Source organism: Hemitrygon akajei, chromosome 2 (genome assembly GCF_048418815.1).
Source record: "Hemitrygon akajei chromosome 2, sHemAka1.3, whole genome shotgun sequence".
Lineage (NCBI taxonomy): Eukaryota > Metazoa > Chordata > Chondrichthyes > Myliobatiformes > Dasyatidae > Hemitrygon > Hemitrygon akajei.
Genome location: NC_133125.1, coordinates 134,194,906 through 134,211,688, shown reverse-complemented (window position 1 = coordinate 134,211,688; position 16,783 = coordinate 134,194,906). Strand labels below are relative to the sequence as shown.

General features: G+C 37.9%; 1 protein-coding gene across 2 annotated transcripts in view; it reads right to left on the bottom strand.

Moving 5' to 3' along the window:
• Positions 1 to 5,931: 5,931 nt before the first annotated feature.
• LOC140715792 (kelch-like protein 1) overlaps positions 5,932 to 16,783 on the bottom strand; it is a 401,409-nt gene continuing 390,557 nt past the window's right edge. For both annotated transcript variants that reach the window (XM_073028187.1, XM_073028195.1), the window contains one exon: positions 5,932 to 10,207. In XM_073028187.1, the coding sequence (XP_072884288.1) occupies positions 10,151 to 10,207 (57 nt within the window). In that variant the 3' untranslated portion in view covers positions 5,932 to 10,150. The remainder of the gene's footprint in view (positions 10,208 to 16,783) is intronic.

The window sequence follows — 16,783 nt, the reverse complement described above, 5'->3', positions numbered from 1 at the left end:
AACTGTTAAAGCTGAATTCATAACATTGCACAAGGTTTCATTCTTCATCATCGGCATTTTCCTTTTTGCTTAATTAATGATGAGTCTGTTTTCAAATGTGGTTGATTTTGCATTTGTACCTTGACTGCTAGATTATTTGACCTGCATCAGAAACCTTTATTTAAAACCTTTTCTGCTCTATGCATTATAATGTAATTTGCAGATTCTGTTTGTTACTTTGCTGGGACAGCAATATGCAAAGTGTATGATGGTACACAAAAAACACTCAGGAGCTTTAAAGTTCATATCTCATCTATTCAATGTTTTTGTCTGAAAGTGCACCCACATGAAATGAAACACTAACGCTCAATTACTCAGGAAGGGTCTAAATGTATCTTTTTGGAACTTAATAAAAAAAGTGCAAGAGAAAATGCTGGACTCCTGTAGATCTGGGCACCGCCCTCCAACCCCGCATGAAATCGTTTGACATGATTGATTCTCGTAATCCAAGCAGTCCCAAGCAACTGCAAAGTGTGGGTTGATCACAAGGCCAGTGAATTTGTGACCTTCAAAGAGTTGAAATTACCTTTAATTCTTTCATTCCCCACTTTCTTGTGAGTGCTATAATTAGCCAATTTATGTGCTACAAGGTTCCAACTCATTGCATTGTTCTGGTAACCCAACTTTTTAGGATGTTGTTGACTTACCTGTATATATATATATTTACCAGGACTTGGGTGAAACTTGCCTGCTGGTAATTTGTCAATAGATTTTCTATAATTAGAAAAGACTGTGCCTTAAAGATTGGATCCACTTCCTCCCTGTTTTGAATACCAAATTATACTTGAGAGTGGTAGATCACTGACATCGCCCCTTTCCAACTGAAATTTCCCCCTTTTAGGATGTTTGCCAAGGAATTTCTAGGTCCAATTCATCTCATCATAACAAAGTTAAAGTCATACACCTAAAGGCATCTAGGAGCATTCAGCACATTTCCTCCACAACTGGCAGTGATTAAAGAAACTCTTATATTTTTATGTCCAGCCAACAATATTCAGTGTTTCTCTCTCAGTAAAGCCAGGAACTCATCAGACATAGTTCAGGAAAGGAGTGGAACCTAAGAAGCTTGCAATTTCAATTTAATACCTCAGACGTACAGCATGTTATAATCCTCAGTTTCATTGGAGTGCCTTTTGCCACTGAATATCTCTTTGTTTTGGTTACTTCAGATATTCTGGTCCACTGATTAACTTGCACCTCACAGATGTGAGTGGCTACTTGGAATACACAAGTCAATTCGGTCAATTGGGAGAGAAGGAATCCCCAGATACACAGGAGTTTGGATCTTTACTCCGCCCCTTACCCTTTGCGCTCACCCCAGTGGCAGTCATTACTATGACTGCTATGCCGACTGCTTATTTAAGTACTGAGTCACTTCCTGGCAATCAATGTGGTAATGCTACAGCAGCTATGACCTCTACAAGGAACTTTGGTGTGATCTCCCACAATCCTGTGTGTGAAACAAAGAGCTTTGGATAATTGGTTTTTTATCCAATTTCATGAATTTTATCATGAGATCTGTTTGTACATAAAACATAAAAATGTAAGAATTAGAAGCAAGACTAGGCAATCTGGCCTCTTGACTTTTTCCGCTATTCAACAAGATCATGGCTGATCTGGCTGTGGATTCTGCTCCACCTACCTGCCTTTCCCCCATAACCCTTAATTACACTGCTATGCAAAAATCTATCTAACCCTGTCTTAAATATATGTAATGAGGTAGCCCTTATGCTTTCCCTGGGGCAGGGAATTCCACAGGTTCTCTGTCCCAGCTACATCTCATCTCCTAGGAAAAGATACATCTCATCTCCTCATCTCCATCCTAAATCTTTCACCCCAATTCTTGAGGCTATGTCCCTTAGTTTTTTTCCCCTCATTTACCAGTGGAAACAGCTTTCCTGCCACTATCTTATCTAACCCTTTCATAGTCATATATGTTTCAGTAAAATGCCCTGAATTCCAGCAAGCAGTCTCAGGTGACTCAATCTCTTGTCAGAGACTAACCCCCACCATCTAGGATTAAATCTAGTGAACCCCCTTTGCACTGTCTCCAAAGCCACTACGTTTTTCCTTAAGAAAGAAGAACACAACTGCAGGCAGTACATCATCTACAGAAATGGCATATGATTAGTGTATTATGAGTGCAAAACCAAATTCTTAGATGCAGAGAGGTCAGCTGAATAGATAGTGCAAGACATGTTAGATTGTGCTACTTTAGCCCAAGTTAATTTCTAACAGAATTGTTTTATTGCTTAGCTACGAAGCTATTACTTTTAATTTTGCTTTAAAGTAATTATCTTTGTATAATACGAACAGTCACAATACATATTTAATGTGAACAATTACTTTTACACTCCAGTGCAAAAGCAATATTTTCCTTGTCCTTGACTCTCATTCAGCTGAAATCCTATCAGATTTTTTTCTGCATTCAAATTTAGTAAACACACTCTGTAATATTCACATGCTAATCTATAACTGGTGAGTGCCAATTATTTCTCACTCTTTACTTCAAACCAACACTAATTCCTGAACAACTTCTGCTTTCTGAAGAATAAAAGGAATCTTGAATAGTAATTTCCATTGGAGATTTAATAGGCTTATGAAGGAGACCAGTCATGAGAAAATTGTATCTGTAACCCCGTTTGGTTTTGAACTGCAGTGCAGATCAAGCTGAACCATTTATTGTAAGTGATGATTTTTATACTCATAATCTCATGTATACTGCCTGAATGTATATTACCTTCAGCCTGACATGTTCCAATGCTAAGTATATTTTCAACAAATACTTGGAACTGAGGATTATTTGAAGATAAGAATGATGAATATTTAATAATTATTTTGATTTATTGGATCATATTAACTTATATAAATATATTTTATTATTTTGTGATTGATCATAGACCACAGTTTAGTTTGCAGGTCTAAAAGAAGATGTTGCTATCTTGTGTTGTAATTAAAGACTACATGGGATCTTGCTGTTTTAATTTCTGATAAAATTTTATTGAAAGTGAATGTTATAATTGAATTCACATTCTGCACATACAGACACATGAATGCATTGTTTCAAGAGTCAATCAGCTTGAAAACAAGCTATCTGTCCACAGTGTCCATGCTAGCCATCAAGTAATGTCATCTCCCAACTCTCATCCAATAGCTCTCTATCCCTTGTGACACACAAAATGCTGAAGGAACTCAGCAGGTCAGGCAATATTTAAAGAAATGATTAGACAGTCGATGTTTCAGGCCTACATCCTTCTTTGGGACTCAGAAGGAAGGGGGAAGATGCCAAAATAAAAAGGTGGGGAAGGGAATGAGGCTAGCTGGAGGATGGCAGGTGAAGCTAGGTGAGTGGAGAAAAAAGAATTTGATAGGAGAGGTGAGTGGACCAGAGGAGAAAGGGAAGGAGGAAGGGACCCAGGGGGAAGTAGTAGGCAGGTGAGAAGAAATAAAAGATCAGAGTGGGTAGCAGAGGAAGGGTGGGGGGGGGGGGGTGAAATTGTTTACCGTAAGGAGACATCGTAATTCATGCCATCAGTTTAGAGGGTACCTAGATGGAATATATTTTATTGCTCCCTTTACACTGATGGTAGCCTCATCTTGGCACAAGAGAAGGCCATGGACTGGCACGTCAGAATAGGTCTGGGAATTGGAATTAAAATGTTGTGGCGGATGGCGTGGAGCTGCCCGATGAAGTAGTTCCCCAACTTATGATGGCTGTCACCGTTGTAGAGGAGGCCACATCGGGAGTACTGAACACAATAGATGACCGCAGCAGATTCACAGGTGAAGTGTTGCCTCTTGGAGTTTCAGGTCTCGGCGTTACCCTTGGGGTTTTAGGTTCTCCTTAAATACTTCCTAAGCTTTGTGGGAGTACTGTCCTCCAGCAGCACCATCAAGCAGTGTTCCAGATTTCAACCACCGATTGAGTGAAAAATATCTTTCCTCAGTTCCCCTCTATATCTCCTACTTCCCAACTTTAACCAATGCTCTATTGTCATGTACATACATGGGAAACATTTCTCATATAAAATCCTATTTATGACTCTCTTAATTTGATTGGCCTTTTTCAACCTTTGCTATTCCAAGGAAATTAAACCCATAACTGAAACATAATCCCCAGCGACATCCTGGTGAATCCCTTTGCACCCACTCCAGTGGAATTACATCCTTGAGCATCTAATTACTAGTCACCACATTCCTCACCATTTCAACCTGCCAATGTCTGCCAAATCAAACTGTGAATGAATACAGCAGCAAAGAGGTTAAATTACCAGCCTTAAGTGCAAAGGTCTGGAACACTGATCTAGAAATAAAAATTATACCTCACTATGATAGTCAGGAGATTTAAGTAAATCATGAATGAAAAACTAGCATTGGTAACTGTAACCATGAAACAATCTGATTTTTGTAAAACAGAAACTAATGTCCTTTCATAGAGGAAATCTACATTCCACAATGAGGAATTGATATGGTTGATATGGCTCCAGCCTCATTAATGTGGTTGACCTCTGACACACAGAAGGTTCTATACACTAATAGCAATAAGTAATTTGGTATGTTGCAAAATCTATTGTCTATTCACAGCAAGATCCTGCAGTATAAGACAGCAAGGTATTGACAAAATTCTAATACTCTTCAACTTTTGGTCATCATGTATCAAGTGACAGCTTTTAATTCTCTTGGTCTTCATAATTAGCTTCATATGTCCGCCTTTCACTCATATTTTCAGTTAATTGATTAATGCTCAGAATGTAACATACCCGTGTGCCTTCAATTGATGGGTTGTCATGGGTCTTATGAGATGAAGACAGAATAATTTAAGGTAATTTAAACTAATTTCCAACTACAAGAGGAGAATAACGAGCTAAATTTCAACTCACTTCTGAACACAATGGGTGAGCTACTTAATTCTGGATTCAGGTGACCATTGATTCCTGTGGGTTTTAGAATTTATCACAATGTAACATTCCCTTTCCAGAGAAGTTTCAATTATCCAAAGCTTTATTAAGTTGGGTCAGCTCTAAAGAAAGAAGAATTCGCTATAACAATCACAGAATATTTGCATTTTATTGCGATTTATTTTTAATTTATATCTAGATGTCAACAGCTAAGCCAGAATTTATTGACCATTGCTAATTATTTAAGGTGCTGATGGTGACCCATTTCCTGGAACTGCTGCAGTCTGCCTGGTGAAAACATTCCCACAGTGCCATTAGTCAGGGAGTTCCAGGAGTTGAGTCCAGAGGGGCTGAAAGAATGGAGATTTATCTCTAAGCTAAGTGATCATCTCCCCATGAATATACAGCCCTTTCCCTTTGTGATAGAAGTCACTGTTTCAAGAAATACTGTTGGATGTAGCCATGATGAGTAACTGAAGGGCACTTGGTGTATTACAAACATGGTTGGCCATTGGTCAAGGGAATGAATAGTTGGAGTGGAGGATGAAGTGCTAACAAACTTGTTCTGGATAGTATAAAACTCATCAAATGTTGGAACTGTTCCCGTTTAAATCAAGTGAAGGATAATCCATCAGACTCCTACTCTGTAGATGCTGGAATGATTGAGGGGATTTTGGAGGATAATTACTCACTAGAAGATACTCAGACTCGGGCCTGCTCTTCTAGACACTCTGTCTACAGTATGTGACTGATTTGATTGAGGTTCGAATCAATCAATATGAAAAGTCACAGCTATTCCAATGTGAGGAGGTCATGGAGGCAACTTATTAACTCTCGCTATTCTCGGAATATAGGTAACATTGGTCTTAAATTGCTGGCCATGCAGGCTCTCCCCACCCCGCTGAGATCCTCCAGAATTTTGCCTCATGCCCCCACAACGTGTGCCTCGACTGAGAAAAGAAGCAGAACATGAAACAAGGGTTGCACAGTTTATATGTTTAATTCATGCTGTATTTCACAGATTGCTCATACTATTTCTCATATATGACAAAGCTGAAACACTTTCAAGATTTTATCAGGCCAAAGAAAAAGATATCACAGAGCATTCTATAAAAATGTTACAGCTACGCAGCTGCACGTTTCCTTCATCCCAACACTATTCATTTTACAACTACTGTATATGTCATTCCTTTTGGCAAGCTTGATATTTAAGGGCTTCGTGTGCTGTTATTATTTGGTCTTTTCATACAGTGTCCCATAATACTGGTGCTTTTCTATGCAATGTGTTTGTAGAGTGATTATTTCTCCAAAGTTTTCAGACGCATCTATCGTGTCACTAACTTGCTGTACCTGAATCACTGCAGAAATAACTGTGCACAATGACGGTACACCAGGGATTTTATTTTACACAACCCCGGCATTGCAATTTTCACTCAATGAACAATCATGGAGTTTTCGGCAAAAGTGCAGTGTTGTAAATAATACTGTCAAGAGCAACCGTGTGTGATTTTTCACAAAACAGATAAATAGGTGCAATCAGGGGGGAAAAAAACATTAAAATAAATTAATCGTGTGGTCGAGAGGTAAATGCATTCGGTAATGATCACATTTAAGGGAAATCCTGATCTTAGTTGGCATAAGAGAGGTTGATATTGATACCAGTGTTCCTGGGTTGGGGCTATGACATCAAGTCAGTTTGCATTTTCCTTTCTGAGGGGGTTGTCAATGTTGTAAATATATCAATTGGATAGGAATGGTCCTCATTGAACAAATAAGGAGGAAATATTTTCCTGTGGTGTAATCAGGGAACACAGATTTAGAGTAAATAAGAACAAAGTTGTTGGAAACACTCATCAGGTCAGGTATGATCTGTGGAAAGAGAACTAATTAATAGTTTTGGTCAAAGTCTTCATCAGAACTGAATCTTCATGACAATGAGTCTTCAAGCAAAAAGCAGGGTGGCAAAACTACGGCACGCACAAAAAAGTTTTTGGCACATAGCATGGAATCCCCCCCCCCCCCAATCCTTTAATCTCCACCCAGAATAAAAAAAAATACATAATGATTATCTTTACTGCCAAATGAAGCAGCAAATTATTTTTTTTACAACCCAAGAGCAGTGAGATGTTTTCACAGGAAATGTCTCATGCCGGCTTGGTGCCAGCTAGACAGCTGGAAGAAAATGTGGCATTGGAGAATATAGTTTGAATCATTGCACTCCCAGAACTGGTGTACACATCAGTATTTGGATAGTAAACAATTGCGTGAGTTGGCATTAGCTTCGTTCTGCTTTTCTTTTGTCGCTTGTGAGTGAACACGTGATATCAACGGTAAATACTGCATGTAGTTTTATGCCTCCACAAATATTGTTTTCACAATGATCTCAGCTTAAAGTTATCATAGCAAGTAAGGGAGTTTTTTAGAAGATTATTGTGAATTTGGATGCAAACTGTCACAAAGCTTTGCCCCTCCTGAACTAAAATATTAACTCTTTCCACAGATGCTGCTTGACTTGTTGAGGGTTTCCAGTAATTTCTATTTCACTTTTCTAAAATTTGTGTTTTGAATTTTTTCACAAATGTAAGGCAATTGACAAAGGGACCAGAAATTGGAATAAGTTTTCTGTTTACAAAGTGGATTATCATGCAATGGACTTCACTATGTGACCACAGAGAGGAAATTCAAACCAAATATACAAGGGAGAAAATTTGCATTGATGGGTTAGTGGTAAGGGACTAATCGGATTGTTTTTTCAAAGCAATAACACTGGGACAATGGGTTAGGGGAGTCCATTGAAGTGTTTACTAGATTTCCTGTGCCATTCCTTACCCTGCAGTGCACATTAGCATAAGAACCAATGCTCTCCACTGCAGAGAATGGCCATTCTCAGTTTTTAAGCTGACTGGTGATGAGTGAATACTTAAAACATGTACTAGGGAGCTGTTATGTAACTGCAAACAGTCAAGGTAATTTGGGAGAGAGTAAAGGATAAAACATAGGAAGAATTATGAAATATTCTTTAAAGTTGAAAGAAAAATATCTGGTATATCAATTAGATCCTGAGCTTTGCATTTTGTAATTAGCAAATAATATATCTCTATCTATTCCTATTATACATCACAGGGCACAAATTAAATGGATTATTTTTAACAAGTTAATAAATCCATTAATTAAGCTAATAAATAAAAAGTTAATAATTTAATTAATAAATAAATACTTCTGTTAAGACAAAATAAATATGTTGAGATGACACGGTAAACGCAGGATCCTCAAGACCATGTGCATCACCCTTTATGTTGGCATAGCTAATACTGGTGGTTAAAGTTCTTCGGTAAAACTTCTGTAATAGATTTTGAATGTAAAACATCCCAAATTCTGAGAAAGTGACTAATGCGGTGAGAAGACCTTGGGGAACAGTATTTGAGAAATTTGTTCCACAGTCATGAATTGTCAGCCAATTAATCTTATTATTGTATAAATAACTCAGAGAAACTTCAACATAATAAGCTAGGCAAATTGTCAAGTGAATTACAAGGGTCCTTTTTTACAAATACTAATTTTGTGACTGAATTAGTTACCAAATAAAGTCTAAAATATATTATCACTCTTGCACCACTGAGTCATTTAATTAGCTATAAATAATGTGTCCTCCATTATCAATCTGAAAGTTGTTTATTGATCCTTAAATCCACTTATCACTTGTGGGTTGATTATAAATAACTGACTGGCAACTTCACTCTCAATTTTGGCTCCTGTATAGGTTCATGCATTGCTGAAGCTGCCATTTTAATGTCAAAAACAACTTGTTTTCAGTTCCAAAAAATGCTCACAAATTGGACGTATATCTTATCTCTCTTTGTTACAGCAGAATTACTATTAAATAAACATGTGCCTTAACATAGCACCATTTACTCTAAGATGTTACAGCCAATGAAATGCTTTGGAATCTCAGCCATTGTCGCTATTTAAGAGAAGCTGAGGCCAATTTATCACAATAATAGCCAACAAAATGTCATAAAAACTTTGTTAAATTGGAATGGGTTCAGGGATAAATATTGGCTAAAACGCTGACACAACTCCTGTACCCTTAAAATGGAATACTAAATATCCATTTTTCAAGGTGAAATGATGGAAGGTGTCATAAAAATGACAGTACCTCCAACAATGTTGCTCTTCCTCTGTGCTGCATTGAGAAGATTAGCCTAGATTTTTGTGCTTGCATGTCTCCTGTACATTTTAAATCTTATAGCTCAGAGGCAAGAGTTTTGAAAACGGAACCACAACATTGGCTCATACAATAACCACAGAATGCAGAAACAAATGGAAAGTAACTGATAATTTGCCTGCTACATACATTAGGACTATAATAATAATAATGATAAATAAATAAAACAAGGATTTTGACAATAATTCACAATTTTACCAATAATCTTAGCGCTGAAAATCAATCACAGAACAGTTTGATCACTGAACGTTACAATGGTTACATTGTGATTAATTTTTAAGAGTAGGTCTGTGTTGAAAGATAAGGCGATGGAAGAAATTTAAAGCAGTGTTTCGCCAGCTCTGGGTGCTATTATTTCATGCCTTCATTGTACGATATACCTTGAGTAAACCAAATATACCAAGGTGACATCTTACCTATTAAATTACTGATTCCATTTATCTATTCACTGTGTTTCTGAGAAATTTACTGAAACTTATCGTGTGCTTGCTTTGAGAGTTTTTTTGGTGATGCAAGTCTCATTTGGAATGTTTACAAGACAATTCTCTACAAAAGTCTATTTTTGATGAGGAGATGTGATCTTTTCACTTCCCAAAACAAATGTTTTAATTTCCCCGCGTTTGACTAAATCCATTAGATTTCAAACACTGATTTTAGAGTTTTCTGACTCAAGTGCTCAAGGTGATGTGCAGATGCATTGATGATCCTAAAGACTCAACCTCATTATTGTTGAAAACGTTCTCTGGTTTTGTGTTGGTTATTCCGATTGTTACAAAGGATTTAGGTTGGTCCACAATTATTTCAGACTTCTTTTATCCAGCAGTCTCAAATTGTTTCAATCAAACTGATTCTTCTTGGTAGAAACAGGAGCACCTTGGAACCTGCAGAGAGGCCCATGGATTGCTGGTGAGAATGTAGGATGCAGATACAAGTTACAAGTACCAGTTCAAAGCAATAGAAGAGATCGCTTCATGCAATGACTGCGACTTTATATCTTGACAACTACAACACAGGCTCCAGCTCGTCCAATGTTCAGAGATGCTGCCTGTTGGAAAAGAATCAGAGGTGATCAGTTGTTGGCTTAACCTTCAATGCAACATATTTCAACAGTGTAAGCAAGTTTAGCATCTGGTGTATGTCTGTAAAACACAGAAGGTCACACTTCCAAATAACAAGAGTGCTTAAAATAGGAAGAAGGCATTTCTTCCAATTTGAATTTCCTGATATTGATAACTTTTCCCCCTCAAATCTAATCATAAGCTTCAAAATTTTTGACTCAATAACTGCTTGTGCAATTGGATTCTCAGTTTCATCACTTGCAGATGCCAGTCAGTTTGAGTTGGCAACAACATCTTCTCCACAGTCTCCATCAGTGCAAGTGCACCACAAGGCTGTGTGCTTAGCCCCCTGCCCTACTCAGTTTACAATTACGATTGTGTGACTAAGCACAACTCAATGCCATATTCAAGTTTTCTGATGACAGCACTGGCCTAGGATGACACAGGTGTGGTGATGACAGCACATGGGAGGGAAATTTTAAATCTGGCTGAGTGGTGCCACAACAACAACCTCTTACTCAATGTCAGCAAGACCAAGGAGCTGATTTTTGACTTCAGGAGGAGGAAACCAAAAGTCCTTGTGCCAGTCCTCATCGGGGGATCAGAGGAGATAGTTACCTAATTTAAATTCCTCTGTGTTATAGAATAGTACAGCACATTACAGGCCCTTCAGCCCACAATGTTGTGCCGACCCTCAAACCCTGCCTCACATATAATCATTTCAGAGAACCTGCCCTGGGCCTAGCATTGTAATTCAATTACAAAGAAAGCACAGTGCTTCTACTTACTTAGGAGTTTAAGAAGATTCAACATGGTATCTAAACCTTTGGCAAACTTCTATGGATGTGGAGAGTATATTGATTGGTTGTATCACAGCCTGGTATGGAACAATAAATTCTCTTGAGTGGAAAATCCTACAAAAAGTCCATCATGGGCAAAGCCATTGAGTACAATTACATCGTGTTGTTGCAAGAAATCAGTATCAATCATCACTGAACCCAACAACACATCATGCTCTCTTCTCACTGCTGCCATCAGGAAAAAGATACAGGAGCCTCAGGACTAACATCACCAGGTTCAGGAACAGTTACTACACTACAACCATCAGAATCTTGAACCAGAGGGGATAACGCACTTGTCCCATCACTGAAATGTTCCCACAACCTACGGATTCACTTTCAAGGACTCTTCATCTCATGTTCTCAATATTATTAACAAGACAAGAGAAAATCTACAGATACTGCAAATCAAAGTAAACCACATAAAATGCTGGAGGAACTCAGCAAACCAGGCAGCATCTATGGAAAACAGTAAACAGTCGATGTTTCGGGACAAATACCTTCATCAGCAGCGGCCTGGTGAGTTCCTCCAGCATTTTGTATGCATTATCTCAATATTTATTGCTTTGTTTATTATTATTATTTCTTCTTGTTTTTTGGTATTTGCACAGTTTGTTGTCTTTTACACACTGGTTGTACACCCAGTTAGGTGCAGTCTTTCATTGATTCTATTATGGTTATTGGATTTATTGAATATGCCTGTAAGAAAATGGATCTCAGGGTTGTACAGGGTGGCATATATGTATCTTGATAATAAATGTACTTCGAACTTGTTTTTTCTGCTCTTGTTATGTCATTATGCAACTGGGGGTTGGTTTGTTTCTGCCACATGCATGAAGATGCAGTGAAAAACTTGTGTTTATGTAGTCATTCCTAACATAATCACCCTGAGGTAGTACAAAAGGGGGGGAAGAAAAAACAAATATAGAATATAGAGTCATAGTTTGAGAGAAAAAGCAGTATAGGTAGACAAATAAGGTGCAAAACTCATGACGAGGTAGACTGAGAGATCAAAAGTTCATCTTATCATACACACGGTCTGTTCAATAGTTTTATAACCAGAGGACAGAAGTTGTCCTTAAACTTGGTGGTATGTGTTCTCAAGCCCAACAGGAAGGGGTAGAAAAGAGATTGACTGTGGTGAGAGGTATCCTTGATTATGTTGAATGCTTTCGCAAGACAGTGGGGCATCTAAGCAGAGTCCATGAATGAAAGGCTAGATATAACGATATAACATATAACTATATAACAATTACAGCACAGAACCAGGCCATCTTGGCCCATTCTAGTTTGTGCTGAATGCTTACTTTCACCTAGTCCCACCTACCTGCACACAGCCCATAACCCTCCATTCCTTTCCTGTCCATATACCTATCCAATTTTTTTTTAAATGACAAAATCGAACCTGCCTCTACCACTTTTACTGGAAGCTCTTTCCACACAGCTACCACTCTCTGAGTAAAGAAGTTCCCCCTCATGTTACCCCTAAACTTTTGCCCCTTAACTCTCAACTCATGTCCTCTTGTTTGAATCTCCCCTACTCTCAATGGAAAAAGCCCATCCACATGTACTTTATCTATCCCCCTCATAATTTTAAATACCTCTATCAGGTCCACCCTCTAGATTGGGTTGTGTTCACATCCCTTTGCAATATCTTGAGGATGGTCAACTTGTTTTGTACAAAATCTCTCTGGGCAGGTACAGAAAATGTCCACTATCATTTCTAAATCTACCACAGTACCAGAAGAGGGATCTCTGCATGTACTGTACTTGTATAGCAATGAGTTCATATACCTATCTCATATTATGTGGCATTCCATAAGTGCTACAAGTCATTAACTGCAGTCATGTGCCCAGAAAGGCACCCATTAATGATAAAGACCACTTCTTCAACAAAAAGAAATGTTTTTGCTCCCTGAATATGTAGGTGATTGTGGCTCACTTTTTTTTTCTGACAGTGAATGCCATGTTTCCAAGAATCACTTTGGGAGACTCCAAACTACTGAATGTTTTCTGTATTGTGATAGATGGTTCTCCTTGACGTATCTTGTGAGAAAGTGTAAACTATTTCTGATTACTGTCTCTTGTACCTGGAAATGTCCCAGTTCAGACAAAATATTATTAGTCCTATTAAAACTTGCCATTTTTCTCTGCAGACGCTGTCTACTTACATCATTTTCTATATTTATTGAACTTGTTTAGTATTAATAGTGTTCAGTTAATATTATCCCCCACCCTCCTTCCTATTTGTGATGTATTCAAGTCCCAATCTATGCCAAGATTGTGGTGTGTTTCTGAGGCAAAGGCTTGGGCTGCCCACCTGGGAATCCTAGCAAGTAGTAGAGGACCTCAAGTAGTTGGCAGACAATAGACTAGTCTTTGTAATGTATAGATCTATTTCTTTTAGAGCAATGACTCCACTTAGCACTATGAATGATCTGTCATCTACGCAAGCGTATTGATCTCTCTCTCTCTTGCTAAAATGTGAATATGCCAGTTAAAGCCACCTCGCGCATGTGTATTTTTATTTATTCAATATGTAATTGCACAGACACAACAAATTGGCAATGTGGATGAAGCTAAATGTCAGAGAATATCAACAACTGTGCCAACGGTTATGGTATGAGACAGCTACCAAAGGGACATGTGACTACAGCGTGGTACAGAGTTAAAGACACAACTAACAAGTTAAAGTGAAAATAATGTGGCGATGGCTTTAGTCAGGAATGTTGATGAATTCAATAGTGCTAATGAAGACTGGGAGTCGTATATCGAGAGGGTTGAACTTTATTGTAAGGTGAACGACGTGGATGAGCAAAAGAAAGCCTTCATGCTTCTTAGCTTAATGGGTGCTAGGATGTACAGTCTCTTATGCAACTTAGTAATCCCTAAAAAGTCAAGATGTTGAACAAAATTGTTACAATTTTACAAAATCCCTTGAGCCCTAAGCCGCTGGGAGAATCTGAAAGATTTAGATTTTACAGAAGGAACCAGTCAAAGAATGACAACATTTCTGAATACATTGCAGAAATGCGCAAACTTTCCCAATTTTGTGACTTTAGAGATGGACTTTCTGATGCATTAAGGGACAGGCTTATGTGTGGCATGCATAGTGAAAGCATTCAGAAGAGGCTCCTTTCTGAAAGAGACCTAACCTTAGAATAGGCATTGCAATAGACCATTGCAATATTGCAATATTGTTAGAGTCTGCAGCATAGGATGCAGCAGAACTACAGAAAAGGAGGTTAAAATGAGAAATGCACAAAATGTTCCTGAATGGTGCAAAAACCCAAAAAATATTATCAATGTGGCAAATCCTAACATGAAGCAAAGGACTGTTGGCTCAAAGAAAAAGTTTGCAGAAAGTGTTACAGAGAGAGATTGTGCAAGGCAGACAAAAGGCACAGCCGAGAGAAAAGTCTCAAACACAAAACTAAGCAAATGCATAAAGTGAGCGAAAGTGAAACAGAATCAGACAACACAGTGTCTGACAAAGGTGAGCTGTCATGCTTAGAACTGAAGCATCACAAAATCATATGGATCACAATAGATGTGTCTGGTGTAAAATTGCAAATGGAACTGGAAACAGGATTAGCTTTGTCTAAATTTCAGAGGCTGACAAAAATAGACTGTTTTCTAAGCTACCATGAGAGAAGACCTCAATGGTGCTAAAGACCTACGTAGGGCAAAAAGTGTCTCCCAAATGCAAACTGAAAGTGAATATGACATATGGAGGCCAAACACAGCAGTTTAAATCATAATGTATTGAAAAGTGGAGGGCCAGCACTTTTCAGATGTGACTGGTTGAGAAAAATCCAACTAGACTGGCACTCAATCAAAGCTCTCAATGTGGTATCAATAGGCAACTGCAGCCCAAATGATAGCACTGACCAGAGACTGGCACAGCTGCTTATTGCTAATGAGAAGGTGTTAGAGAAAGGTTTTGGTAAACTCAAAGGCATGAAGGCTAGAATTATATTGGATGAGGTATCAACACCAAGATTCCACAAAGCTTGTCTCCTGCCTTCTAAAGTACGTCCTAAAGTGGATGCTACGAGGGGTGATTGATAAGTTTGTGGCCTATGGAAGAAGGAGTCAATATTTGAAAACCTAGCACATTTATTTTTCAACATAGCCCCCTCCTACATTTACACACTTAGTCCATTAGTTGTGGAGCTTGGACCTCCAGAAAGTGTCCACAGATGGGTGATTGATAAGTTGTGGCCTAAGGTAGAAGGAGATGAGTTATACAGCTCTCGTTACATGCACATGCAGGTCAACTCTTTGAGTGATTATGCAGAAAGTTTTTTCCAGTTTTTTTTTCTCTCCCTCTCCCTCTCCCTCATGTAAGCACATAAGTTAATTGCACCAAAAGTGGAAGATCTTGATTGTGCATTGGAACAACTGATTTGTTAAGCTTGCAGTGAACATATCTCACTTCACCATATGCTGATCATGAAGCAGGCAATGATTCATCACAACCAAATGAAAATTGAAGATAATTGTGAATATTCAGTAGGCTAGTTGCAGAAATTTTAAAAATGGCTCATCATTAAATTCTTAAAGCGTCTGCTGATCAGAAAGCAGCAAAGAAGTTTCCTTGATGAGTTGCTCAAGATCAAAGCTGATGACAATCTAACACAAGAACAAGTATACAATGCTGATTATTATTATTACTATTATTATTGTACCTTACATAAAGCATGATAAAACACAAATTCAGTGTATTGTATTGTAATCTTTTAATCAAACCACAGCATCGTGGTTGGAGACTGAAACCTGCCGTTGGTTGTTCAACAGGTGATCCTGATGCTGCTGAGCAGCTTTTATTACCCTGCACACATAATATTTTTTACTTTTAAGTACATATGTGTGATGAACAAGTGTAAGACAAAGACTGTACATCAATTTCAGAGTCATGATGGCAATCCCAAGCTATTTTGTTATACATTCCAAAATCCAAAACTTGGAGTTCAATGATTTGAATAGCTAAGTCCCCCATTCTTCCTGGTACATTTTCTCTCCTTCCTAAAAGACTTGATCTACTTCCTTCAAATAAAGGCAGTAATTGATAATAAAGATCACCAACAATTAAACACATTCTAGATGCATAAATAAATAGTTTCAAATCATCTTTGTTTGCATAATGATTCAAAATCACACTGTTTGTATTAGCATGAGAATCTAGTCATTTTCTTTTGTTATTATTCTATCATGCCTGGAATTATGAGTGTTTCTTTTATAAATTTAAGTTCTTTTGTAAATTGCACTGTAACGTTGTCGCAAAACAACAAATTTCATGACATACTTTATGTCAGTAATAATAAACCTGGTTCTGATTCAGTGTCTGTAACTTGTACATTCAGGGTCCAGTTGTAAAAAGTATGAAATTAATAAAAATTGTAGCAATATGTTATCTTTATTTGCAATTTCAATCTTTAAGGATGGACAATGTTAATGGATTTAAAAGAAATAGAGGACTTCCTTTGAATTATATGCTTACCAGAACGTCTCATGTCACTTTACAGCCAATGATGTTTGTTTATTTGTAGTTGAAATTGTTCTGTAGCATCGCAGTCCTGCACAATGAGCTCTCATAGCATTAGTGTTTTAAATGACCAATAATTTTTGTTGTGTAATGTTGATTGATACATGAATGTTGTCACGAATATTCACTCCTCAGAGAAGTAACGCTATGGCGTCTCTTATCTGCGCGTGAGGGAG